General features: G+C 35.8%; 1 protein-coding gene across 2 annotated transcripts; it reads right to left on the bottom strand.

Annotated features, from left to right (window-relative positions):
- Positions 1-200: 200 nt before the first annotated feature.
- Positions 201-25,951, bottom strand: PRP4K (pre-mRNA processing factor kinase PRP4K). Of its 2 annotated transcripts, XR_015748790.1 has the most exons (17): positions 25,884-25,951; positions 21,891-23,084; positions 17,751-17,921; positions 16,968-17,120; positions 15,710-15,791; positions 14,028-14,238; positions 11,542-11,615; positions 10,376-10,466; positions 10,039-10,186; positions 8,463-8,600; positions 5,054-5,207; positions 3,838-3,952; positions 2,858-3,009; positions 2,490-2,576; positions 1,693-1,788; positions 998-1,134; positions 201-447 (listed from the first exon to the last, which is right to left on the bottom strand). XR_015748790.1 is itself a non-coding variant. In XM_026676640.2 (15 exons), the coding sequence occupies exons 1-15, from the start codon at positions 25,925-25,927 to the stop codon at positions 1,585-1,587; spliced, it is 3,018 nt and encodes a 1,005-aa protein (XP_026532425.2). In that variant the 5' UTR covers positions 25,928-25,951; the 3' UTR covers positions 1,449-1,584. The 2 variants fall into 2 exon arrangements, 1 of the variants encoding a protein (XP_026532425.2); XM_026676640.2 differs by lacking the exons at positions 201-447; positions 998-1,134 and having other exon boundaries at positions 1,449-1,788.
- Positions 25,952-26,232: the final 281 nt, after the last annotated feature.

Raw genomic sequence — 26,232 nt, 5'->3', positions numbered from 1 at the left:
AAGCAGACAATATCTGCAGGGGTCTTGGGACAACATTTACACTGAATTGTCAATAATTAATAGTCTAAAAGTTCTTTCAGGGGATCACATCTTTTAATAATTGTTTTAATTAAAGGACTATTAAAAAGGAAAGTTCTTCTTATGGTTTACCTGAGTCGGCAACGCCGGAGACAAAAATCTTTTAAAAAGGGCTACCAATGCCTTGTTCACAAAAGACTTTATTATCTAATGATGCATACCGAAAACATACAGAAATCTGCATGGTCCACTTTACATGCAGCAGAACAATCTTCACTTTACAATAAGTGAATGTCAACTATTTTATGCAAGAGACAACACTTTAAAGTCACATTTCTTAAAGTTTCATTTACAAAAGAAATAAAAGGTAAAGAAGCAATTACCGCTTTTAAAAAGCAGCTGCTTTGTTCAAGAGTGGAAGGTTTATGCCTGTATTGAAAGACAACATGATCACAAATAATGAAAACAATGAACAAATGAAAACACCTATAGCATAAAGCAGTACATTTTCAAATGACATACAAATAGCTAAAAGAATTGTTGGTGCTTTCTATCTGGCCAAGAGGAGATAAGGACTTTTGGAACCAGAGCTTAGCATTTGTTGTTAGTAAATGAAAATGACTTTAAGTACTGGTTTTATGCCATCGTGAACTGTATTTAACAAAAGGTATAAAGTCTATGTAGCAAGTTGATATTTTTAAAAAAGTAATATAAACAGTACACTGAAGGCGCTCTCTCCATCAAGTGCACACTCCTCCACTTTTTTCTTTGAATGTGATGATCAAACACAAGCTGGAATTATGCCACAGTTGTAATGCCAGAAAATAATATATATTTATATATATATTTATATATTATAGGTATATCTCCTTTATAAAACATGCAGGGAATTCTGCTACAGAGTGACCGATTCTCGTTTGTCAGTTGATCCAGTACAATTAACATCTTAAACACCCGTGATGTTGATGGTTTAGCTTACCTTCAGTGTACTGAAAGTTGTACGCAACCTGCTTTAAAAGAGGAGACCATCCCTGTGGGCAGGCTCAAGAAGGAACAGACCCCTTTCGGCACTGACTACACCAAGGGCATATGCTGCTGTGGCCTGCACGCACACACCTAGGAAAATGTAATATAAACAGCATTTATGCTGGCCATTTTTCAGAGACAAAAATGAAGCCAAATTTGCTAAAAACCAAAATCAACCACCCAGTCTTACTGAGATTCCATCACAGATTTTTTTTTATATATATACATCGTCCATGTGCGCATGTGTGTGTGTATTATTTGAGAGGAACTGCAACCATATACTTTAGCACTGTACTCCTGTGCAGTCTTGGCAATTAAAAATAATTCTACAGTGAAAAAATCTTCACATGAGAGACAAACAGATTTACTCTAACATTTCTAAAAGAAATAATCCACCTTTGTGTTAATTGAAATATATCATTCTTCCTCAATTTTGCAGGGGAATTATTTATATGTTATATGTACACTTATAAATTGCAGTGAAACTTCATCAGTCTTTGTATATTAACTATTCAAACCCTTTGGATATCTTCACTGGATTTAAATTTTCTCCTGGATGAAGGCATGCTGTAGGGCCTGGTTGATACTAATCCGTTTAGCTGGATCTAACATGAGGATCTGGTCCAACAAGTCCTTCAACTGGTGAACCTTTTTGCGCTGATCTTCAGGGAGGCGTTGGCACCCAATTAAATCTGCAAGCAGGTCCTTTGTTGGATTAATGGTGCTCATCACAGTCACTTTTTCCTACCAAGACAAGGGCATCCAGCATTTATTTTCAAGATAATAATAAAATTACCAAGAATATGAAATGGCCAGTCCAGTTAAGATATTACATTATGCAATTGAAATTTGGCTTTTGAAAGCAAAACACTTTCCCCAAATAATAATTGTACCATGCTCCTAGTCTTGTCGACTGGAAGAACAAGAAGGGGAAAACAAAACTTCCACAGTATTATAACTACGGGTAGTTCTCAACTTACAACAGTTCATTTAGTGACCATTCAAAATTACAATACTTTTAATGCATCTTTTTCTTCTTGGATGTTTTTTTTCTAAATGTTTTCAGAGTCTTAAGTGCAGCACTGGAGCTTCAGGAATGGAACCGTAATTTAACATAAAGCATGTTTCTTTGCAGCCTAGAGTCGTGGCTACCTATTTCCCATAATGTCTGGGTCAAAAAAACTAGATCTTTAAGAATAATAGCACAAAGAGGAAGGTTCTTTTATAAATAAATGCAACCAAACCAAACCAATGTTTTGGTCAGCTCAGGTTTACCCTCCTCATCATATACACACACCCAGTATATTTTGAATTCTTTACTATACTTCATAATTTCCTGTAAAGACTCTTTTATTTGTGGAAGATTCTTATAAATCACAGCACCTTCATGCAAAATTTTAATTAAGGATGCCATAGAAAGCAATCTTGCTTATACTATTACTTACCCTTTCTGTCACTTTATCTACCTCTATGTACATAAAGTTGAGGTTTTGATCGAAGTGCTGATCTTTGAACACTCCTTTCCGGATCATCTGGAAAGAACAGCATTAAAAAATGTTAAAAGTGCGACTTTTAAGTGTTTATCCTAAAAACAGTAAAACCAAGAGGACATTTATATTACTGACTAGTGAACACAAAAATGAACTTCAACACGTATTCATAAAATGAAAAAAAAAGTTCCATTCATTCATTCTGTCATACACTGTAAGTTTAACTCCAGAAAACTGAAACAAGCCTACCCCACGCCCTTCCAGAAAGTATTGAATATTTCAGGGGGGTTTGTTGATTTTTATAAGGATTTCATTTTTTTTACCTTGTTTGGCATCTTTCCTTTGAGGTCCATAGCAAGTTTCAACATATGATTATTGGTTTTCCCAGCAAATAATATTTTCCCAGTGTAAAGTTCATACAATGTACAGCCTACAGACCACATATCTATACCGTAGTCATAGATTTTGCCTATAACTGAAGGAGAACAATTTTAGATTACAAGCCATTGATCATATTAAACTGCAATAAATATCATTTCTTTTTCTAAAATCAGCCTGGCAGAAAAGAGAATGAATTGTAACATCTAGAGTAATTCTGTATGTCATCAACAAGTGTCTTTGTGTCACTAACTGTAATTTTCCTCTTGTTTCTTCCTTATTTTGTCATTTACAAATAACTGATGGAAATACTGTCTTCTGTAAAATCAACTATTAAGCGGTACGTGAAGAGAGATTGGGTAAAATAGTACTGCATGATGTAGCAAAGTCACATTATACTGTTTCAAATGGTGCATCTCTTACTTTCATTCAATCTGAAAAAACAGAATGAGTAAGAATAAACACACATGCAAAATTCCATGTTAAATTCTTCATTTGTCAGGCAGATATTCAGATGATGCAGGGACTTCTCCAGTGAACAGAAAGAAGGAACAAAAAGGATAGATGAACCAAGTTGCGAGGAGAGAATCAACCAAGAGAAAAATAGATTGGGAAGAACAAACTAAGGATCCTAGAAAAAGGCAGAAGTGGTGGTATACTTCTCAGCAAATAAAAAAAAAGAGGACTTAAAAAGATTAAAGAGTCTAAACCCCCAAACCATGAGATTTTTTAAGTGGCCCCTACCTTCCATTCAGCTTTAATCTAAGCTTCAGATTCCGATTTCTAAAGACATTGTCTTATTAAGGATTATACGTATCTGATATCACACCAAAGAATGATAGCAATCATAATCATAAAATTCCAATACAAGTTAAATTAATGTTTATTAATAATTTTAACCTAAATTCAGAGTAGATTAACTTACTAATTTCAGGAGCACGGTAAAATCGACTAACAAGATATGGTGTGATATCATTGTCAGCAACATGTGAAGCTGATCCAAAGTCACAAAGTTTTAAAATGGTTTTTGATTCATTCACCTAAAAGAAGCAAAAATAATAATTAATCCTATTATAGATGTAGTAAGTGGCACTACTCTGTGTGTGTGTGTGTGTGTGTGCAGAAATAGAATAGTGGACACAGTAACTCCTTGGTCTAATCCAGCTGGTTACTTTCATATTCTAAGCAAAAATGTCAAAATATTGAGAAGTTGACTATGTTGCAATGTATTGTTCTTACTTGTGAAGGTGCTACATTTCCTATTAAAGAGGAGTTTGTAGCAACGTTGTCGAAAACAACTGGAATTTATGCATTTGACAATTCAATAAAAATGAAGTCACAATACTCCATAAGCCATGGGTGTCAAACTTGATTTCATTGAGGGCTGCATCAAGGTTGTATTTGATCTTGTGGGGGGCGGAGGGGCATGGCCAGCTCAATGTCACTCGTGTTGGGACGCCTGTGGCAGCCCGAGCTCCCTGCCAGCGAAAACAGGCTCCCAAACTCTGTTTTGGCTGCGATGGCCTCCTGGAACCCTCTGCCAGTGAAAACAGCTTGGGAGGACCACACACAGCCTTCCCAAGCTCCGTTTTCGTTGGCAGAGGCACTGTGGAACGGTCCTTTACTGTTTCCATGGCGGCCCCGCAGGCCAGACCTAAGCACCCCATGGGCCAGATACTGCCCCTGGGCCTTGAGTTTGACACCCCTGCCCTAAGCTATTCACATTTTTCCACTTTTGAGATAAAATGGCCAAAATACTTCTACATATCATCTGAACAATGTTCTGCACTTTCAATAGAAATCCCTCTTTTTTTACCTTCCAGGTAATCCCTAGATTATCTTGGGACCACACACACAAAATGTCATGATAGTATGGCAACGAGAGCAACTGATATGGCAATTCGGCTGTAATGTTACAGCTGATGGAGGAAGTTTTAAAAAGCTATTACAGAACGGTCGATAAGTTTACATCAACTAACAATTGTAATTTTTTTTTACTGCATTAAAATATTCTATCTCTTTAGATATTTTGGAGGATAAAGAGTTTTCATTCTCATAGCAGCTGAAAATTAACATAAATAATATAATACTTCTGCCTCTTTCAAAGAAACTCCTATAGAACGATAACTGAGATTACCTACCAAGATGTTATCTGGTTTGATATCAGCATGTAAAATGTTGCATCTTTTCAGAAGTTTCAAGGCCAGGAATAACTGCTGACTATAGGATCGCACAGCCTTTATATGGAGACCAACATCTTTTCCATATTTCTTTAGAACTTCTCGTAAATTCATACTAAATTGAGAACCAATACAATGAAATTTTTAAAAGAGGTAGAAAGAGGAATTGTTAAAATTATAATATAGTGGATTTGTAAATATTTTGCATGAGCAGAAAAACACTTCTGGTTGCTCAGGGTGTTCCTTGAATTACTTTCCTTATGAGACGGAAAGCCACACTGGAAATACCTTCCTTTTTTAGTAACAAAAATAAAAATGGGGTTATGAACCATTTGCTAATAAGATAAAATATAGATAAGGAAAGTGTTAATATATTGCTATTTATTCCTTACTTCATAAAATGATTTTTAAAATCTATTTAATCAAAACAGTTCTATATAGTATTATAAAGTTTGAATTCCTATAAACTCTATGTGGTAGAGATTCAAATGAATGGTTAAGTTTGTTTTGTTTCAAGCTCACAACAAAACAAGCATAATCTTCTACAGGTTATGACTTGGTTAACTTAGCAATCGTTCAAAGTTATGACAGACCTCCAAAGGCTACTTATGACCTGGTTCCAAAGTTATGATTTCTACCCCTATAACCTGGCACCTAACAACTGGCAAGCATTTTTATTTATTTATTTATAATTTGTCAAACAAAAATGAAAACACGAACATAAAAATAAAATGACAGGGACGATAGGCACGTTAGTGCACGCCCCCATTTGTGGTTGTTTGCAGCACCCCATGGTTCCATGACCACAATTGTATGGTTTTTACAGAACCCAGAGTACTTCCAGTTTCCAGAAAAAATCCATAATGAATGATGGGTTTACTTAATTTCTGCAGCATTTGCCTAACAACATCCATAAAAAGGTCATAAAATCCAGTCCAGTCACCTGATAACCCACTTTTACAACAGTCATGACTTTTGACTATAATTGCCAGACTCAATTATATAGGAACTTGAAGACTGCCTGCACTGGAACTTAGTCCATTGGCTATTACTTGGTGAAACAAAATTCAAGAGTTCAAATACTGTATTCTGCATCCAGACATCACAAAAGTCCTTTGAGAACTTCAGCCATGGAGATGAAAACAATATAGTTGTTCCTTTATTTCTCCTCCCCAGGGCAACATGTGTAGAAGTGGTGACAATTCTTCCAGATTATTTTTGACATACAAAAATTGCCCTGTGGCTTGTTTTTAATCATAACACTGAGAAACACATGGAGGTTTGCAATTCTGAATGTATCCTGAGAGACACACGCAGAAACCATGTTCAACAAACCTATACAAAACCAATAATTACATTTCCAGTTTTAGAAGTGTGCTGAAGCACATTAATAAGAGCTCAAGGGAATACAACTAGTGCTCAATTTATAAACACAATTAAAACCAAAATTTCTGTTGCTAAGCAAGGCAGTTGCTAAATGAATTTTGCTCCATTTTATAATTGTTTTGTCACAGTTATGCCAATCACTGCAGCTGTTAAGTGACTCAGCACTATGCTTAAATAACTGCTGCTTTATCCTAATAAACCCTCCCCCTCCATTCCAAATCACCCCACTCAATCTAAGCCCATAATATTGGGAACATTAACTATCTTGCACTTGGCTATATGAGAGGTTTCTCTTAAATCACAGCACTTGGAAGAACTCAGAATGCATAAAATGATGCTATTCAAAATGACTCCACTCTTCTGGGAATGGGATAGACAATAGTAACAGTGTTTATTAATTGATTTATATCTGAAGCAAATACAGAGCCCTCGATTTACAATCGTTCATTTAGTGACTGTTCGAAGTTACAACGGCACTGAAAAAGTGACTTAGGACCATTTTTCACACTTACAACCACTGCAGCATCCCCATGATGTCCCGAGGTTACGTGAGTCCATTTGCGACTGTCTGACAAGCAAAGTTAATGGGGAAGCCAGATTCACTTTACAACCGTTACTAATTTAACAACTGTGGTGATTCACTTAACGACATTAGAAAGAAAGGTCATAAAATGGGGCAAAACTCCCGTAACAAATTTCTCACGTAGCAACATAAATTTGGAGCTCAATCGTGGTCTTAAGTCTAGGACTATCTATATTAAGGATTGTCATATTTTGATTTTTTTCACTTTATTTTCTTAAGTAAAAGACTTTTCTTCCAATTGCTTCAAACTTTCAGGAAATTTTCCATCTCTAGTTCGGCTAAATCTTTCTCTACACCAGGGGTCTCCAACCTTGGCAACTTTAAGACTTGTGGACTTCAACTTCCAGAATTCCTCAGCCAGCTTTGTTGGACGAGGAATTCTGGGAGTTGAAGTCCACAAGTCTTAAAGTTGCCAAGGTTGGAGAGCCCTGCTCTACACTGTATTCATTTCATGCTGTTCTGCAAGGTCAATTAATCCACAAGGAGAACTTGTGATAGGCATGGTAGAGTGTAATAAATGAATGGATGCTACGTGAGATGGTCAGCTGTATAAATGTGGTAGATAGATACTTTATCTTCTTTGAAACTAGAACAAAACTAAATACACAAAATTCATTTTTACACAAATCTGCAGAATATTTTAAAAATTCATTTTTACACAAATCTGCAGAATAATATTTTAAAAATGACTCAGTATAAATATATTTTTAAAATGTTTACATAGTATTTTTTATTCTTCAAATTACTTACAAAAGACTACTGGAAAGAGCAGGTGTGCTAAGTTAATTAACTGGATTTGTATGAAAACCAAGCAGCTAAGCAACAGATGGGTAATTGTGAAAACTTATTTGCATTAATTACAGTATAGATGTTTCTTAGCAACTGCAGAGTGTTATTTTTCCATGTCCACTTCAAATAAAACTTGACAGAAATTTGATGCTAAGAAAACAAATTATCCTTTCAAGCTGAGAAACTGCTTCGATATTTGCACAGAAATGAAAGGATTTTATGTTGTTTCAAATGCACATTAAAAAAATTATGTCTTTCACTTATTGGTTTTATACTGTTTCTTCTCTGTCAGAAAATTCACTAATTTAATATTTTATTATTCAATCAAGAACAATGTGTTTACAGCTATTGGATAAAAACTACTAACATATGAAAGAATTGTCTTAAATTTGCTGATTGGAACAAGGAAGGAGACCAGTGCATGTTTACCCTTAAGCTGTGAATACATGAAGAGATTTATATTAATCCTCAAATATGTTCATTAAATATGAAAATTATCATTAAACAGGTGGAATAACAATTTCTGAAGCATTATAACAGTGTAAAACTTCATAAAGCAATATGTTATGATAAAACTTATTTTTAAATGGGCTTAAATTTACTTTTACATACCTCAGAGGTTCAAATACTAGACAAAGGTGCTGCTTATGGTAAAAATGTCGGAACAAACGTAGACAATGAAATTTGTCATCAGGGTCTGCATCATTGAGCTTCTTCAAGAATTCCAGTTCTTTTAAACCCGTTTTTTGCCTGAAAAAATATAATTTATTACAGTAACAGAACACAAAAACCAAACTCCTCTTCCATCTATATTCAATCATGTAATTTTCAATGTTATAGTTTTCCATCAACATTTCAAAAATGTTCGAATTTGAATGGAATTCATATTCCATTCAAAACCATAAAAATGCAAATTCTGGGCACACTTGGGTTCTTTTGTTTTATCCTGAAACCCATATATACCCATATCCACCCCCACACACAATATATCTAGGAGAAATAACGTTTTAATTCTTATATATTCCTTTCCTATTAAATGTAGCAAAATCTGGGAATATGTAAAATGTTTAGGTATACATTGTCCCAAGCATAGGAACATCTAGGAGGAAAAATGCATTGCACCTTTTTTGTCCCATAAAACAGAATAGGACTGCTTTATTCTAGCTGTCAACGAGAACAGGCTGTTTCTGGTAGAGGTGGCAGTGTGATTAAGTGGAGGAGAAAAGAAAGACCAAGAGCACTGGTTGCAATTGAGGGGAGAAAGAATTGGCAAAAGTTATGGGTAGGAAAGCCAATGAGACATGCCATGCTGGGAATCTGCTCTTTACTGAGGACAGCACTAGGGGTGGCAATAGCTATGGGAGCGCAGGGAAAGAAGACACCAGAAGGTAAAAGAAGCAGATCCATGAGATCTGTTCTGTTAAAACCTGCTGTGAGTAGCATGGGAGATGTGTAGTAGTGTTGCCTTACTTGCCCTGCACAGTTAAGCGAGGATTCCACTGCAACTTGCTCTGGAAAAAATTAATACTAACCCTAAAAGTCATCATATTTTCAATTTGCCAAACTACAAGTGACCCAATATGGCTCAATCAAGCTTCTAGGAATGATGGTTTATTGCAGGCTTGGAACAAAACGTAATTTCCATTCTGTGCACACTTGTAATAACATCTTACTTCTGTTGCATTTTGAAATCATTTGTTTCTGGCTTAAATACTAAGAGAGATAAGAGGGCTGCCAAAGGTTCCTTCAAATGCCATATAAATATATAAAGAACAATTAAAGTTAAGGAAATAGACAACATTTCAATGTTTCCTATAACATTAAATAAAAGTCATTATTTAATGAATAAGCTAAATGTCAGAAATATTTAGGAGGCTAAACAATTTTTTTCCCACATGCATAAATTACGGAAAATATTTTATTTAAATATATTAATGATTTAAGCAATATGGCATATGAAAAAACCCTGTTCTCTAGTGACTAAAACTAACTGCTGCAGTCCATTAATTTCAGTTAATTATACATGATTGATAAATGTGACAAATAAGTAAATGTTTATTTAAATAAATAAATGTTTATTTATTGAAATTAATAAATTCTGCTCATCAGGATGTCTTTTATATTTGTTATTTGCTATTATTATCGAATGATTCAATACAATTAAAAGCATTTGAACTTTCTCACTTACATAAGTTCATTGTTTCTAATGATCTTGACAGCCACTTCTTGGTTTGCTCTCGCCATATCTCTGGCTCTAACCACATTACTGAAAACTCCTTGGCCAGTGTAACCATATACATTGTAACGTTTATCTAGCACTTCACCTATGTTAACACCTGGGAGGGGGAGAATGAAAAAGAAAAGCATGTAAGACGCCCTGTATATTCAAAACAAAGCACAAGAACTGGTAAGAGCATTGCTACATACAGGAATTAATTATGCAGTGAAGACAATTTAATAATAAAACACATTCATTTATCAGTTTTATTCAGCAAATACAAAAGAAATTTAGCAACTATACTCACGGTAATATCCTTCAGCATCTGTCCAGTTATCCCTGAGATTTGGATTTTCTTTGAAGTCTTTTCCAAAGCCAGCCGCTCTAAGACGGGCACTCTGAAATAAAGACTCATTTAAGCTTTTTCATCACATTTTAAATATCTGAATTTCTCTCTCTCTCTCTCTCTCTCTCTCTATATATATATATATATATATATATATATATATATACACACACACACACACACACACACACACACACACACACACACACAATTAGCTGGATACCCGTGCTTCACTACGAAACTATCTGATCAAGTTTAGTTTTGGGGGAGGAAAATAAGGGGGAAAAATAGTGCCTCTGCCTACCAGCATGCATCGGTATTCATCTGGCTAGCATCCTGTCAGTGTGTGTGTGATTTCAAGGCTGTTTGGAAACTGAAAAAATATTTGCTGTGTGAGCAAGGAGACAGCAAGGAGCCTGGGCGTGGCTTAGCTCAACTGTTCTGTAGGAAAGCTGCTTGGTGCTGTGAAACTGAAACTCCTCTCCTCTGCCTGTTTTGCATTTGGAACTGATTTCTTTTCAGGTGGGGAGGGGGAGTAGAACTCCTTAGCATCAGAGCATGTTAATAATATGTGAAATACTAATTTTCTGATGGTCGTTTCAAAAGATCCTTTCTTAGTGAGGACCTGGAAGCCAAGAGGAACACACGTGCCAAATTTCAAGTTGGTAGGCTTTATGGTTCTGGAAATTTTGTGATGATGCGTGAGTGGTATTTCGCTTTTATATATATAGATATAAGATAGATATAAGATATAGACATACATATATCCACAAGCATACATTAATTGTACCTTTGTGATAAGTAATATTAAGCAAGCTATACTATATTAAGTATCTTCTACTAACCAAAAAGAGTAAGATACCAGTGCATATTTAACTAAAGTTAAAAATATGCTAATATTTACCCATTTATATGCCACTAAGAAATTGAACATACTCCTGCAAGATTGTAATAAAAACAGTTGAAGAATCATATTTGGAATCATATTCTAAACTGTTTCTCAAAATAATTTAGTGAGCTTTAAGATGTTTACATATTTGTTTCACTAAAACAGTGCTGCATTTCAACAACCATGATAAAATCTATTAGTGTATATCTAATTAGTGTATATCTATTAGTGTACCTACATCAAAATATGCAGCAAACATATCATCTGATTCTGTAAACATGTCAGGAGCTGTGATTTTCTTCTGAGATGAACCTTAAAGAAATATTTAAATAATTAGACTTAGAATGAAAGAAAATGAAATGATAAACAAGTTTATACACACACACGCACAGAGACTGTACAATTAATCTGAGATCATTTTGGATGACAGATATACAATTACAATCCATAAATAAGCCAACAATCTATAAATAAACACTACCAAGATGGTCAATTAAAATCTATGGGCTTGAAATGACTGAAAAATAAGGTTTTCATTTAGCGCCAAAGTTAAGATGGTTAATTTTACCATTCTGAATGGAGAAAGCTGTGCCACCTCAACTCAAGAGAAGATGGGAATAAGAGCTGAATCTCCCAAACAGCTTTTCTTACAGCTTAAACTACACAATACTCTCATTTCAACTTTTAGATTCCAAAATTAAAACCTGCAACCTATATACTACTAAAGTTCTCATCATGATCTTGAACTGGGAGAAATGGTGCATCATAATAGGCTAACAATTTTTGAACCGAGGCACCTCACTCAAATGGGCTAACTTACAGAATGTGTCTAAAATCCAGTATACGTGACTCCCAAGGGAATTAAACTTGAAAAAGCCGTGACTACTTCAGTGCTTCTGGCTGCTGCTGCATTGCTACTGTGGTCACATGATCATTTTCAATGTTCCATGATACGTTTCCCATCCAGTCTCACAATCCCTCTATCCCTCCACCACTTAGCAGCAGCCACTTACTCCCTTGCTTGCTGGGAAGGGAAAGAGAGGGAGGTTTTCAACACTCTCTGCCAGAGTCTCATAAGGAAACTCAATGGGCAAGCCAGCAGAAAGTTGGAAGTTACTCCTGCTCCCAGTGCTTTTGGTCATTTGGTTTCTCTGTTTAGGAAAGGAAAAATTTCTGAAATGATGACCCAACGGAGCATTTTATTTTTAAACTAGAAGGATGTTTTATAGCTCTGTTCAGTAAAACTAGGTAATGTACATCAATCTATCATTGCATATGGGACAGTTTCCCTGCTTTTTGAGAATATAAGGATGACAGTAAGCTGAAATACTCATACTAGCTAAAAGAGATGGACATTTAATTCAATTTCTATTTTTCTTTTAACCGTAAGAAATCTTAATTATTAAATACATGCCACTATATGTTATTACAATATTAAATAAACTTTGAAATGCTAATACATGGTGCTGTTTAGAAATAATATGTACACTGTGTCCCTGTCTGATATGTTGTATTATGACATTAAACTAGGTGAAATTCATTTATTCAGTTCAATAAAGATGTTTGCTAAGAGAAACAAGTACCGTATTTATCGGCGTATAACACGCACAGGCGTATAACACGCATCTTCATTTTAAGGGGGAAATTTCAGGAAAAAAATTAAAAAATTCTGCCTGCCTGCCTTAGTTTCTGGTTGTTTGGGAGCAGCTTCGGCTGAGAATAATAACTATTCGCTCTTTTACTCAGCCGAAGCTGTTCCGATTCAACCATTAACGAAGGCAGGCAGGCAGGCAGAACGGAGCACTGCGGGCGGGCGGGCGGGCGGACGGGGTGGGGGGTGGGGGGAGAGGCGACAGGAAAAGCCCCCGCTTCTTTGAAGCAGTTTCTTCCTGTGCTGGTGGAGGAGCGAGAGAGAGCTGACCCAGAGAGAAGGACAGGCTTCGGTTGCTTCCTCCCTCCCCTTCTTTCATTTGTGTCCTTGATCCCGATCCCAGCAGCATTCACGAAGGCTTCTTAACATTATATCGGCGTATAACACGATACATCATTTGCCCCCTATTTTCAGGGGGAAAAAAGTGCGTGTTATACGCCGATAAATACGGTAGTTTATCTTATCTTTTGCAACCCTATATGCCATGAAAATGCACTTTAAAGGGGTTCCCAGAGAGAACATTTTTGAGGACAAAAGGAAATTGCAGGAAGGGAAGAGAAATGAAAGGAGAAAATCACACTGCAGAAACAGAAGTCTGCCCAGCACCATAGTACACTTCACCTATTGTGCTACAGACTGAACAGGAATCTTTAAAGCCTATAAACTTAAAGTCTATCAAGATTAATAAATTTTTGTCTTCAGTGTCTCAAGTCCTTCGGTGGCTTCAGTCATAATTCAGCTAATTTTCTATTTAGCTACCAGTAGCATATTGCATTGGTAATACCCAGGTTATTAAAAATGGGAGAATCATCTGAATAAATTCTAATCATTTAGAAAGGGTCTAAGACGTTTAGGTGACGATCCTTTGCCATGCTCATTTTACTCCCAGCCAACTGCCGCTGCCAAATCACAGCTAGCTTTCCTGCTCTGCTGCCCCACTGCCGGCTTGTTTATATTCAGTTATAAATTAAGGACATAAATTGCTTTACTTAGCTGTCCTAATGTAAATATCTTACTGTGGATTGTTTGGTAATTATTCTTTCAGAATGCATTAAAAACTCTGTAATTATTACCATTATTTTGTTCAACTGCCATGAGGTTATGTTTTGCCTTCACTGAGGCTTCAAAGGTGTCCACGTTTTCTCGTTCATACTCTTTAACATCAGCTGCTACCCGTTCAAGAATGCCTTCTGGTGAGTTGGAACGACTGCGAGTACTGCTTTGAGGGCTGCTTGGTTCAGACGGCACTGACATATTACTATCCTCTGTTAAATACTTATATTTCTAAAAAGGAAAAAAGCCATAATTTATATTGCATTTGATAGAGATAAATAAAAATGCTATTTACATTTCCTCCAGCATTATGGAAGAATCAATTCACTGCCCCTTCTGCACTATATAGTCAGATTTTATATCTCTCTGTTTTTGCTTTCTGAAGCCCAAGAGCAACCTCCCAAGAATTAAGATTCTGCTAGAAAAGCAAATCAGCTTCCTGTTGTGCCCAAGTTACATCCCTTCTTAGATAGGGAGGCCCTTCTCTCAGCCACTCATGCCCTGGTCTTCTCCCACTTGGGACTATTGCAATACACTGTACATGGGGCTAACCTTGAGAAGTATCTGGAAGCTTCATCTGGTACAGAAGGTGGCTGTGTAAGCAAATTTAGGTGCCCCAAGAGTGGTACCTGTAATGTTTCGTTATGTAAGTTGCATTGCATTGTAAGTTTGCTTCCCTGTTCAATTCAAGGAGTTGGTTATGTGCTTTAAAGCTCTACATGGCAGATAATCTTTTGGAAGTGTTTGAATACCTGCCAATTCTCTTGGAGCACACAACCTTGAGGTGTTAGTACCTTAAAGACCCACCACCACCTTTTAACTTTGTTCTATTCTTAACTGCCTCTTTTTGAAATATACTATTTTTATGTTTTTAATTGTACACTGCCCAGAATTGCTCTATGAGTGAAATGGGTAGCCTCTAAATTTGATATATTAAACTAACAAACAAATAAATATGCATTTAGTCAATTCTAGACTGAGAAACCCATTTCATACTGCATATTCCAAAATGCAATAGCCTGGCATTTACTATGCAAGCCCTTTTTTCAGTCTATTTCTTCCGAACTGCTTTCCTCTTTCCATTACCACATGTGTGAGGAGACACACAGCAGCAACCAATTATGTCAGAAAATGTTTGGAAATGCAGGGCCATTTTAATATCTGTTACACACTCTAGTGAGTATGAACTATCAGTTTTGAAGCTCACTATATTACTCCTCTGGTTGTAATAACGTACAGCAGCTGTTCAAGCTAATGTCTTGATAAAGTGAACAAGTCAATGATTCAACATGGAGGCATGCTTCTTTTCTATTCATAATGGGCAGACATCTGTCTAGCTTTACATACAAGTGTTACATAAGTTTTAGAGTAATTCCTCAGTTTTCATTAATTGCGAAGATTTCTTTTGTGCAACCCATAAAGGTCACTTTAAAAAAAGGCCCTACATTATAAATGTTTTAACAAATGTCATTCAGAGCCATTACAACTTTGAATAGTAGGACTATTTTAACACCTGACAATTACAACTTTGTGTACATGACATCTGGAATTTACAAAAAAAATTATTTAAAACATTTATATAGCCGCCCATCTTATAGCAAACTCTGGACAGCTCCCAGATGTTACAAGTGAATGACATTTCTTCCAATAAGTCTACTCAAAATGTTGGTCTGGTTTGAATAGAATTAGCAACATAACAAACCTGCACAATTGCTTGCCTCTGTAATCTTCTTTGCTCTATTAGAGCTTCCTCATCTTCTTCTTCAACATCGAAGTCTTCAAGGCTATTATTATACAAATTAACAATTTGACACCTCAGTATTGTATGTACTGGTACAAGAACATGTATTTCCAATACATGGATTGGAATATAATCAACATTCTTGGCCTAAAGTTCAAAAAAATATTCACCTCTGTCTTTAGGCAACAGCTATTTTTCTTTACCGTATCTTAAAAACTTCTTAATTAGAAAGTCTTCCTGAAAAAAGCTGGTTAGAGGGAAAAGTGGATTTTCTCCAAGTTGGGATGCACGTCCAGTTTGATAGTTCTCAACTCCCAACACCATCAGGAAGTTCTACATTTCTATGGAAGGAACTGGAAACACTTTACCACTTTCATAATGAAATTAAGCTACCTGGGTGACTTTGGGCGAGTCAAAGCTCTCAGTCAACTCATCTCACAGGGTTGTTGTGTGGAAATGGAAGAAGGAATATTAAGTATGTTTGCTGCCTTTAGTTATTTGTAAAAATAATAAAGGTGGGATTAAAAAAATACAGTAAATAAAAATTGTATGACCTAAATTATGTTTATTCAATTATTGCATGGCGAAGACTAAGTCTCCCTTATACAGATAGTCCTCAACTTACAATGGTAATTTACCCATGGAACTATGTAGTAAATTGTGGTGGTTGTTAAGCGAGTAACCCTACTTTTGTGGGGCAGTCACTAAGCAAACTAAGTGGTTATTAATATTTTGATAAACCTTTGATACAATCAAAGTTTGGGGGCGGGGGGGTGTGTGTCAATATAAGATACGATTAGTCTAGCAAGAATTGTTCTTGGCAAATCCATGCTGACCACTGCACTGCTTTCAAGGTGCTTACAAAGAGCTCTCCTTATGATCTACTCTAAAGATTTCCCAAGGTATCAATACAGATATCTAGCATCCAACAATCATCACCTGTTCCTAGGACTCTTCATATAATATATAAATATTCAGTTATATTATTAAACCGCTTCACTACCAATCTCGTTTTTAGAGTTTTAAAACAACTAAAAAAGGTCATTTTATCTACCATGTTTCTATCCCATCTTAATGAAAAAAGTACTGGAACAGCTTAATGACTAATGCAACAACAGCAAATCCATTACAACATACTTTACTTACTAGCTTAAACTCCTAACTTAAGGCTTATCATCCCAGGGTATCACACTATATGATACTGAAATACAGCACTTACTTTTCATCAGATGACGATTCTTGCTCAACCTTCATTCCTTCTGAAAGGCTTCCCTTATATTTATCTTCTATTTTGCTCCTGCTCCGTCGTCTACGGCCACCTCGTGATCTGGATCGCCTTCTCAAACGAGATCTACTACGTCTACCCCTGTCTCTGAAAATTGTTTTAACAAAATATGTATTTTTATAACTACCATATTCATTTTGTTTGATACTATTATTTTACAATTCAAAGACTCAAATTATTGAAAAGATGGCACACATATATATCACCGAAAAGATACCAGAGTAAAGTTTTTCTGATATAGCAGTAACACCATGGTATTGTGATGTCTTTCAAAACTTTTCAAGTAGAGCTAGTGTGGCAGGCAATCAGAAATTGCAGAACCTGTAGTTTAAAAACATCTATCTATTTTGCCAGCCATGATATTAGGATAACGTACTTTTAGTCAAGCATTTACTGGCAAAAATACAGAATAAACTGACATGAAGTTTTAGCTATGAAATTGGAAAAAGTAAACTCACCTAGAAAAGAATCATTTTTTAGCATACAGATACAATTGCAATGCATCATGTGACAAAAGATAACACAATTCTTCCCTATTGTAGTGCATTACCCATTCTAACAATCTGCTTCAGAGGGATAAGAGATTTCAGGATATAAACTTGTTTTGATGGCAGATGGAAGCAAATGGGGAGAATCAACTCCCTCATGCTAATTGAAAAGTGGAAAATACCACTTGTACAGTGTTTATTTTGCTTACAAACTAAACAGCTTATATACCTCCTCCGAGGAGATCTACTTCTCCTTCTTGGAGATCGGCTACGTCGAAGTGGAGAGCGAGATCTTCGTCGAAGTGGAGACCTGGATCTTCTTCTTGCAGGAGACCATCTAGGTGGACTGGCATCTTTTGATCGCTCCCTTCTTGAGAGGATGTCATCTCTAGTTCGTGTTCTTGAAGCACGTAAAAAAGAAAAAAGGAATTATAATCGAGGAAAGCCACTTTAAAAGTTCAATCTGAAATTAAACTAGAAAGGAATATTTAACAGATAAATTTAAACAAAAGAAAAATGTTAAACAAAAGTATGATTTTTTTTTATATAACTCAGACTTAGGAACTCATCTTCTCTGATGATTAGCCATCCAACTAAGCTTTGACAAAACTGTAGTTCAAAATTTTTGGAGGATATCAGGCTGGAACGATTTTCACAATCTTTGAGGTAAGTTTATAGCTGACAAGGAATGAAATATAACTCAAGACTTATTTTCTAGTTTATATATTAAAATCAAGAATCTAGAAAACGGAAACTTAATTAACACTAAAGATAGTGTTATTTCTAAACAATGAAAGAACATGATTTATGAACATCTAAATTTGCATGAAATGTTTAAACTGCATCTTCATACACAATAATCTGAAACTTCCTGCACTTGTGTTTATATAGGTAATAGGGACATATTTTAAAAACATGTAATAAAGCAAAAATATCACTACTGTATTGATTCTTTCTTTGAAGTTTGCAGTGATGCCAATACTAAAATTATTAATATGCATGCTAGCCAAGAAAAGGTATGTCTCTTTGTGAATCTGTCATGAAGAACCCAGACAACTAATCACTTTGTTCTAGTGAGCTGATAAGCAGAACCTGAGAACAGAAGTTAGCTTCCCAAATCAAACGGGGGTTGCTGAATAGATGAAGAAAAAACAGAACTCCATAAAAAGAAACAGGAAGATTCTGATAGAGAACACATGTGGCTAACAAACTAAAATGGGTCTAGAAAGCCTGGCAATGTTGGCTGGTCCTGAGGTAAACTGGAGAGGCTAGATCTATGCCAGCAGTTTTGTTTTAAGAGACGCTCCTCAAATGGAGCATGTACAATCCAGAAACCTAGATTGGAGACTAGAATCTACTTGCAGAGAAGGTCCAGATAAAGATCTAGTTCTACCAGCCAGAGACTAAGCAAAAATGTAATTATTGAATATATGCATTTAAGCTGCATAAGGTTCACTAGAAAGTTCCCTTTAACATATATCTCAAGTGGTGGCTTTATTCCATCACTACTCACAGTATATTTTAAACTTCCAATTGTGATTGCGTTCCTACCCTGCTATTGGTAAAAATGGGCAACAGAAGGGAGAATCCCTGCTTAGCTTAACCTAATTGCAGATTATAGTTGTAAAACTAGTCTGGAAATAATGAAGTGAAAATTCATAACAGGTTCCGCTGTTATCCAAATTATTGTAGAAAAATATTTTTAAATAAGGTTTTTTAAAGCTATGAAAGTAAAGCGAGACTCTGTAATGATAGCTTTATAATGATTACAATAATTTGGTTGTGTGGCAGATAAAAACTGAAACTCTTAACCAAGAAAAATGAAAGAAGCTGTTGGAGGATAAATCACGATGTACAGTTTAAGGAGATGGGGAAAGAGAGCTGAGGGAGGCAAAAAAGTAACACTTGCTAACTATCACATTTTTTGCTTTCCTCAGCAAAGAAATGAATTTTCTTTTCAATATACTGCCTTGCATTTCAGCAATATGCATGATTCTGGATGACAAAACTGAAAACTGAAGACATAGTATAAGCATATCTACGGTATATAAGCATAAAAGTGTGAACTCTATCTATCCACTACTTTTCAAGACAAAAATGGGACAAAAGTAGCACATACATTTCAAATGTAGTACACTAGACAATGTAAAAATGTGATTTTACTTACAGTTATAAAATGATTCTTGCAATAACCAAAGCATATTACCATGAGCAAATTTAATCTCCTGATCAGACGCTTCATATTATACAATATACTACAGCAGTTTTAGGTTTTAGCAAAGTATTAGCTGTTGTCTACACTTAATCCTCACCCATTTTATTGCCTCTAGCAATCCTGCAACTAATTCAACAGACATTAGCTTGCTTTCTTACATTCAGTATACTTAAGCTTTATCATACTGTATAAAACACGCACAAGGAAAGCCTGAAAATTTTGTTTTACCTAAGTTTCAAAAGCTTCTCATCCCTGATTTTTCCCTCTACAGCAGGGGTGTCAAACTGGCGACCCATGGGCTGGATGTGTCTCAGGCAGGCCACGCTCACCCCAGCTCCACAAAGGGTAAAAATGTCATGATACATCACATGATAGCAATGTGACACCATGAGTTTGACCACTGTGCTCTATAGGAACCTATGAAGTTACTTATAATCCTGGTCAAGAGAATACTTCAAGCATTTGATCATGTTTATTTATGACTAAGTTAGTGAATCAGATGTTGACTTCTTGTATTTGTAAAATGGACTTCAACATGAGAACAGAGATGCCCTTCTAAATCAGCCATTGACCCATCTAATCCAGCAGTTTCTTCTTACAACAGCCACCCAATTGAGCAAAGAAACTTAATAGTCCCCCACACAACAGATGGCCTTCAGAGGCAGTCACACAGCCATCAAGGTTAAGAGCCATTCTTTCCGATAATTTCAAGGAATTGGTCTTATCCTTTTTTTTTGAAACTAACCAAGCTGATAGCTAGTAAAACTCACATGCTGATTATTTTCAAAGTTTAATTATGCATTGAGTTAAAAAAAATACTTTTTCTCTGTGCTGATTCTTCCAGTATTCAATTTCATGATTCTGATTCTAGAATTTTGGAAAAGGAAAAATAACTTCTCCTTGTCTATTTTATTCACACTATCTATAATTCTTTATACTTCAATCATATCCCTTGTTTACCTCCTTTCTGTAAATCCCTAACTGTCACCACAACATCTCACATTTAACAGTTATCAGGAAAAGTATATAAAAAGCATATTGATAAAAAATGCATTTCTTATGGTTACTTATAATCCATGCAAACTCATTAAAATCTTACATTAAATCATTGCTTCAACAGATTTTCAGAGTTTTTATTTAATTTGTGAATTTCATCTCAGAACACCAATTAAAGATATACAAAAACAAATTCCACTGAACTTGAAATGCTTTTAAAATATGCTGCATTTTAAAATGCAAAAGACATATTAATATATTGAATGACTGCACACTAATTTAAGCATATTGATAGGTACCACTGAACTGACTCCCAAAATAAAACTATAGCAACAAGCACTAATTAAATTCCAATATACTAAGCGACCTGAAGGTTTACTAAAAATATTTTAATTTACATTATAGTTATTTAATCCCTAATTAGTTTGGCTGATAAACTATAAGTACAGAGGAATAGAGGACAAGCCTAACGTCTTCTTTAAGAAAAGATGTTAAATTAGAATTCTAAAATACAAATATATTACTATGTTCAATGTGTTTTTCTGTTCTGAACAGTACAACCACACCTCAGATTCCATACAACCCAGCAATTTATCTGCCAATTAGGACCAGATCAGGTGCTTTCACCTGATACTTCTAGTTAATCTCTAAATTGCACTGCCTCTGCAACTTGCCCTTATTATCAAAGAGTGGCTCTTTTATAACCATTTGCAGTCACTGAACCCCAAAATATGAAAACTAGCACAATCCAGACATCACAGTCTATCATTTCTATAATCTCTTACACTACCTTTGTTGACTGTGGGTATAGGGAAAGAGAATAGGCGTTTTATTGATTCTTTCTATTCACTGCCAACTTACTTATTCTATTGCATCCTATAAACAAATGTAATTGTTAAACTAAAACCCTGAAATATAAAATTAGTGTAAAACACGATCCATTATTCAAGGACAGCTTAAAATATTACTAATAACCAGGAAGTGACATGAATTTTGCTGATTTCTTACATCCCCAATGTAATACATACCATCCTAAAGGCAGATTTCTGGAGCATGCAAGGAGGAATATTGGGAAAAATTATCCTCCACCCACTCCCACTTTTATAATTGTGAGTAATATATAAATCAAAATCATTACTTTTTTCCCATTAGCATTACCTGGGAGAAGAAAAACGCCTCCGTTCTGATTCTCTTCTTTTTCTATCTGCTGATCTGCTCTTTGCTTTCCTAATGGGAGACCGATTTCGAGATGGTGATTTACTCTGTTTAGATCTGCGATCATTAAGCAGGGGTGATCTGCTACGTCTTAGTTTATCTCGTGGTTTTGGGGATAAACTTCTTCCTTTAGGACTACGACCAGGTCTTTTACTAGGAGACCTGTTTTCTTTACCTGATGACATATCTTTTGAAGGTGATTTGATGAGCTTCTTTTCTTTTTCAGTCTCAGATCTCCTGGATTTTCTATCTTTTGACCTTGATTGTCTATCTTTGGATTTGCTTCTTTGTTCTATTGGAGATCTGGATTTTTTGCTACGATCTCTAATTTTATTTTCATTAATAACCGGAGATTTTTTACGATCTCTTGATTTGATCTTCTCTTCTGCTTTAGTTTTATCTTCTGGAGGAGACCGTGACTTCTTATTTTTTTCTTGAGAGCGCCTTTTAAGAGTTGGAGATTTTGACTTTCCTATTTGATCTTGAGACTTTGTTCTTTTAGATGGGCTTTTAGATTTCTTTCTTTCTTTTGATTTACTTCTAGTAGCTTTCTCTTTTATACCATCAACTCCTGACTTGTTTTTCTTTTTATCAGACCTGTGTCGAGTCCTTTCTTTTGATCTGCTCTTACTGCGTTTCTTTGAGCTTTTATTGTCTACAATCTCAAGCTTTCCCTTAACATTTGATTTATTTGCAGATCTAGTTCCATTTCTCGCTTTATCATTGATTTCTCCTTCTTCTTCTGAACCTGACTCATATCCTTGTAATATTAATCCCATCCCAGATTGAACCTTTCCTTCCATTAACTCATTTTCAAGTTCAGCTTTTAATAATGCTCTTTGTTTCTCTAAATCTTCTAGAGGAGCTAAGAAGTCAATCTTAGTTCTTTTTGCTGGCCCATCTTCTTTATCAGAAATATCAGCAACCTCCTTTCGTTTATGTTTCTTATGTTTGTGCCTGTGTTTATGCTTTTTGTCCTTATCTTCTTCTGAAGAATGTTTGTGTTTCTTATGTTTGCCTCGATGTTTGTGTTTCTTTTTTTTATGTCGACTATGTTTAATTTGTGGTTGGTCACCTTCTGAAATATCTCCATTTTCTTCATTTGCACTTCGCTCAGATATATCAGCTTCTTCAATTCTGTAAATATATTTCAAAAAGCAGAATCTAAATAAATTTAAATCAACAAAATATTCTTTATGCTGTATTTTCCAATCAGATAATTATAAGATATTTAAATCATTTAAATCATTTTTAGGCAGAGAGATAGCAAAATGATCTGCTGGGTATACATATGTTTACTTTTACTGCTTAGATCAAGGGTCTTCAAACTTGGCAAGTTTAAGACTTGTGGACTTCAACTCCCAGAATTCCTGAGCTAACATGACTGGAGAAAGAATTCTGGGAGTTGAAGTCTTAAAAGCCTTAAAAGTCTTAAAAGCCGTCAAGTTTAAAGACCCCTGGTTTAGATAAATGTCACATGATAGAATTCAAGTGGCAAACTATATAGAAAATGGGTGGAAGTTGTTTTCAGTTATATAGATACAATATTTAAAATTTCACACGAAAAGTAGAAATGACAAAGAAAAATGAAATGCCAGGGAATCAGATTTGACATCTTGTGACGGTATAAAACATTCTCCCTTTGACCTGTCTTTAACAGATGTGAATGGAAATTCTGGGATCCATATGTTCTATTACAGAAAACTCTTGCACTTAAGATATATGGTGCTTGCTTTACAGGTGATTGTCCCCAAAAACCTGACATTTAAAATGCTTTGCAACGGCATATTATTTAGCTGCTTATTAATCTGTTGATTTCAACACTGAAACATGGTTTACAAAATTACTATAACATTTTTTCTCCATATCAGAATTTTTAGTTTTTGTATTTAATTTACAACTCGCTTTTACTATTTCTTTATAAACAACTAAAGACAGTTAATATATATAACACTTCTTCCTCCTCCTGTTTTTCCCACAACAATCTTCTGAGGGCTGAGAGAAAGTGACTGGCCCAAAGTCACCCAGCTGGCTTTCAAGTCTAAGGCGGGACTAGAGTATATATGTGGATTACCCTTTTAAATCAGAAATCGCACCTTATCAATATCTGTACCACTTGAGAAAATGAGGGAAACGAATAGGCACCACCTCCCCCAAATGTTATATTTGTGCCATTCTGCCCTCATATAAGTTTTGTCTAACCAGATGGTCGTGATTTATGAAAACAATAGTAAGAATCTAGCTTTGAATGATAAAGTAGCAATTAAGTTCATAAGTGTAAATATATCCAAATATATCCAATTCAGCTTGCACTATTTATGCAGAAATTATGTCTAATACAAAAATCAGTCTAGCTTGATTTTTTTTTTTTTTAAAAAAAAAGATCAAATGGGGTGCTATGGGATGGGCTGGATACAGAGGGCAGTAGAAAAAGGAATGGAAAAAAAGCTAAAGTGGCAAGTGGTGAGGAGCAAGAGATCACCTTTGTATCACTGAGGAGGTGGAGAAGGAGCACTAAAGAGATGCTGCTTGGCTCAGGGTCTCTTCTACCCTTCCTCCTCCATCTTGAAACATTAGATGGGTAGTGATTCAAAAACAACGAACAAGAATGGCAATATGTGCAAAGAAGGAAAAACACACCAAGGCATGTGCAGAATGAACAACTGCACAGACAGATCAGAAACTAATTTGTTCATTATTTGGGGATGAAGTCACTGCAGTTGTTGCACTGTATTTAACAACTGTCTAATCAAGTGGAATAGAACTTTGAAGAAGCTGAAGTTTAATATTTAGACACCATACTTTACTGTCTCTACCAAAAACTTATTCAGTATGTCGTTTTTATATCTAAAATTGTTTATAGCTATTGAAACCCAGCCAATTTCAACGAATTTGGCAAATTTTCTTCTATAACATTGTGTACAAAGGACCTTGGTCAGTGGGATAATGCAGATTGGTCTCTAACAACACACTTGCATCTTAATGCAAGTTGTTAGATCAGTCAAGGAGAAGGATCAAATTCTTTTAGGTAACACTTAGTCCACCATAGTTTATGGGGGAGTACAATTTGTGTCAAGCCTTCATAAAAAGCAACATCTCACACTTTGCAAGTAACCTGAAACACATTAGAAAAAATAATGAAAAGCAAAAATTGATTAACAATCCAGAATACAGAAATACAGTGTATCAACCTTGTTGCCAAACCATTTTTTTAAAAAAAATGGAGGCTCACATTCCCATTTTACCAAGTCCCATTTACCTAAAAAAAACAACCCCTTTTTAATTTATTTTGAAATAAGTGTGCACATGAACACTTAACTTGAATTTGATATTTTTTTGGTTGTTAAATCATTCCTCTATTTTTTTAAAAAAGGCCTGATCACTGGTAATGGTTACGCCTCCTGTGCAAGTGTCCCTACGTTATTTGGGAATTTATTTAGAAAGGGAAACTACACATGCACCAATCCGATTTCATGAGGACAAAGTGGACTTTTTTCCCCAAGAGTCGGGTTTTCTTTTCCTACCCGACCCCCCCCCCCCCACCTCTAACCAGAAGATCGTGCAGAGGGCATTAGAAGTTAGCAGCCGTTAGGCGAAGAAGGCAAAGCCTCGGACGAGCTTCCAAGTATTTGTTTTAAGGTCTTCCTCTCTCAACTGAGAGGCGAAGCGTTAAAGCGACAGGAAGGTCAGAACCGTACGACTAAATACGACGGCTGGGGCAAACTTGAGAAGAAGCCAGAGAACTCCGGGGTCAGGCCCGACGAAGGCCTCCCCGCGACCGTTATAACAGCTCGTCGATAGCGCGTTCTAGGCCCTCCGCTCGCTTTCTTTCTTTTTTCCCCCCTCCGTTCCCTCGTTAAGTGAAGCGCAGCTAAAAAGGCCAGATGTAGTTATTATCATCCTTTAAAAAAAAAAAAAAAAAAAAAGTAGCCTTACCCGTGTCCCCGCATTGCCAACTCCACCAATGTCGGGGCAGCCATTTTGAACTCCCAAACTGCTTCTTCGCCACCGCTGCTGCTGATGGTCGGTGAGGTTGGAGATTGGCGCATGCGCACTAGGGACACACACAAACACACATACACACACACAAAAAAAACCTGAGCCGACAGCAAGGCGAAGGCGGAAAAAATGGCTCGTCGCTTGAAGCAAACCGGAAATGAAGTAAACATCGCGAGCCTGGAGAAGGGCAATAATGTCCCAGGAATAGGAGATCCTCGGACGACTAAGGATTTATGGGTGACTCTACTTCCGGCTCTTTGTTGAGCTAGATAAGAGCGCGGCATGT

The sequence above is a fragment of the Notechis scutatus genome, chromosome 3 (genome assembly GCF_049901735.1).
Source record: "Notechis scutatus isolate UNSWTSFEM ecotype Mainland chromosome 3, rNotScu1.2, whole genome shotgun sequence".
Taxonomy (NCBI): Eukaryota; Metazoa; Chordata; class Lepidosauria; order Squamata; family Elapidae; genus Notechis; species Notechis scutatus.
The sequence above is the reverse complement of the archived record's forward strand: the minus strand, read 5'-3'. Positions and strand labels throughout refer to the sequence as shown.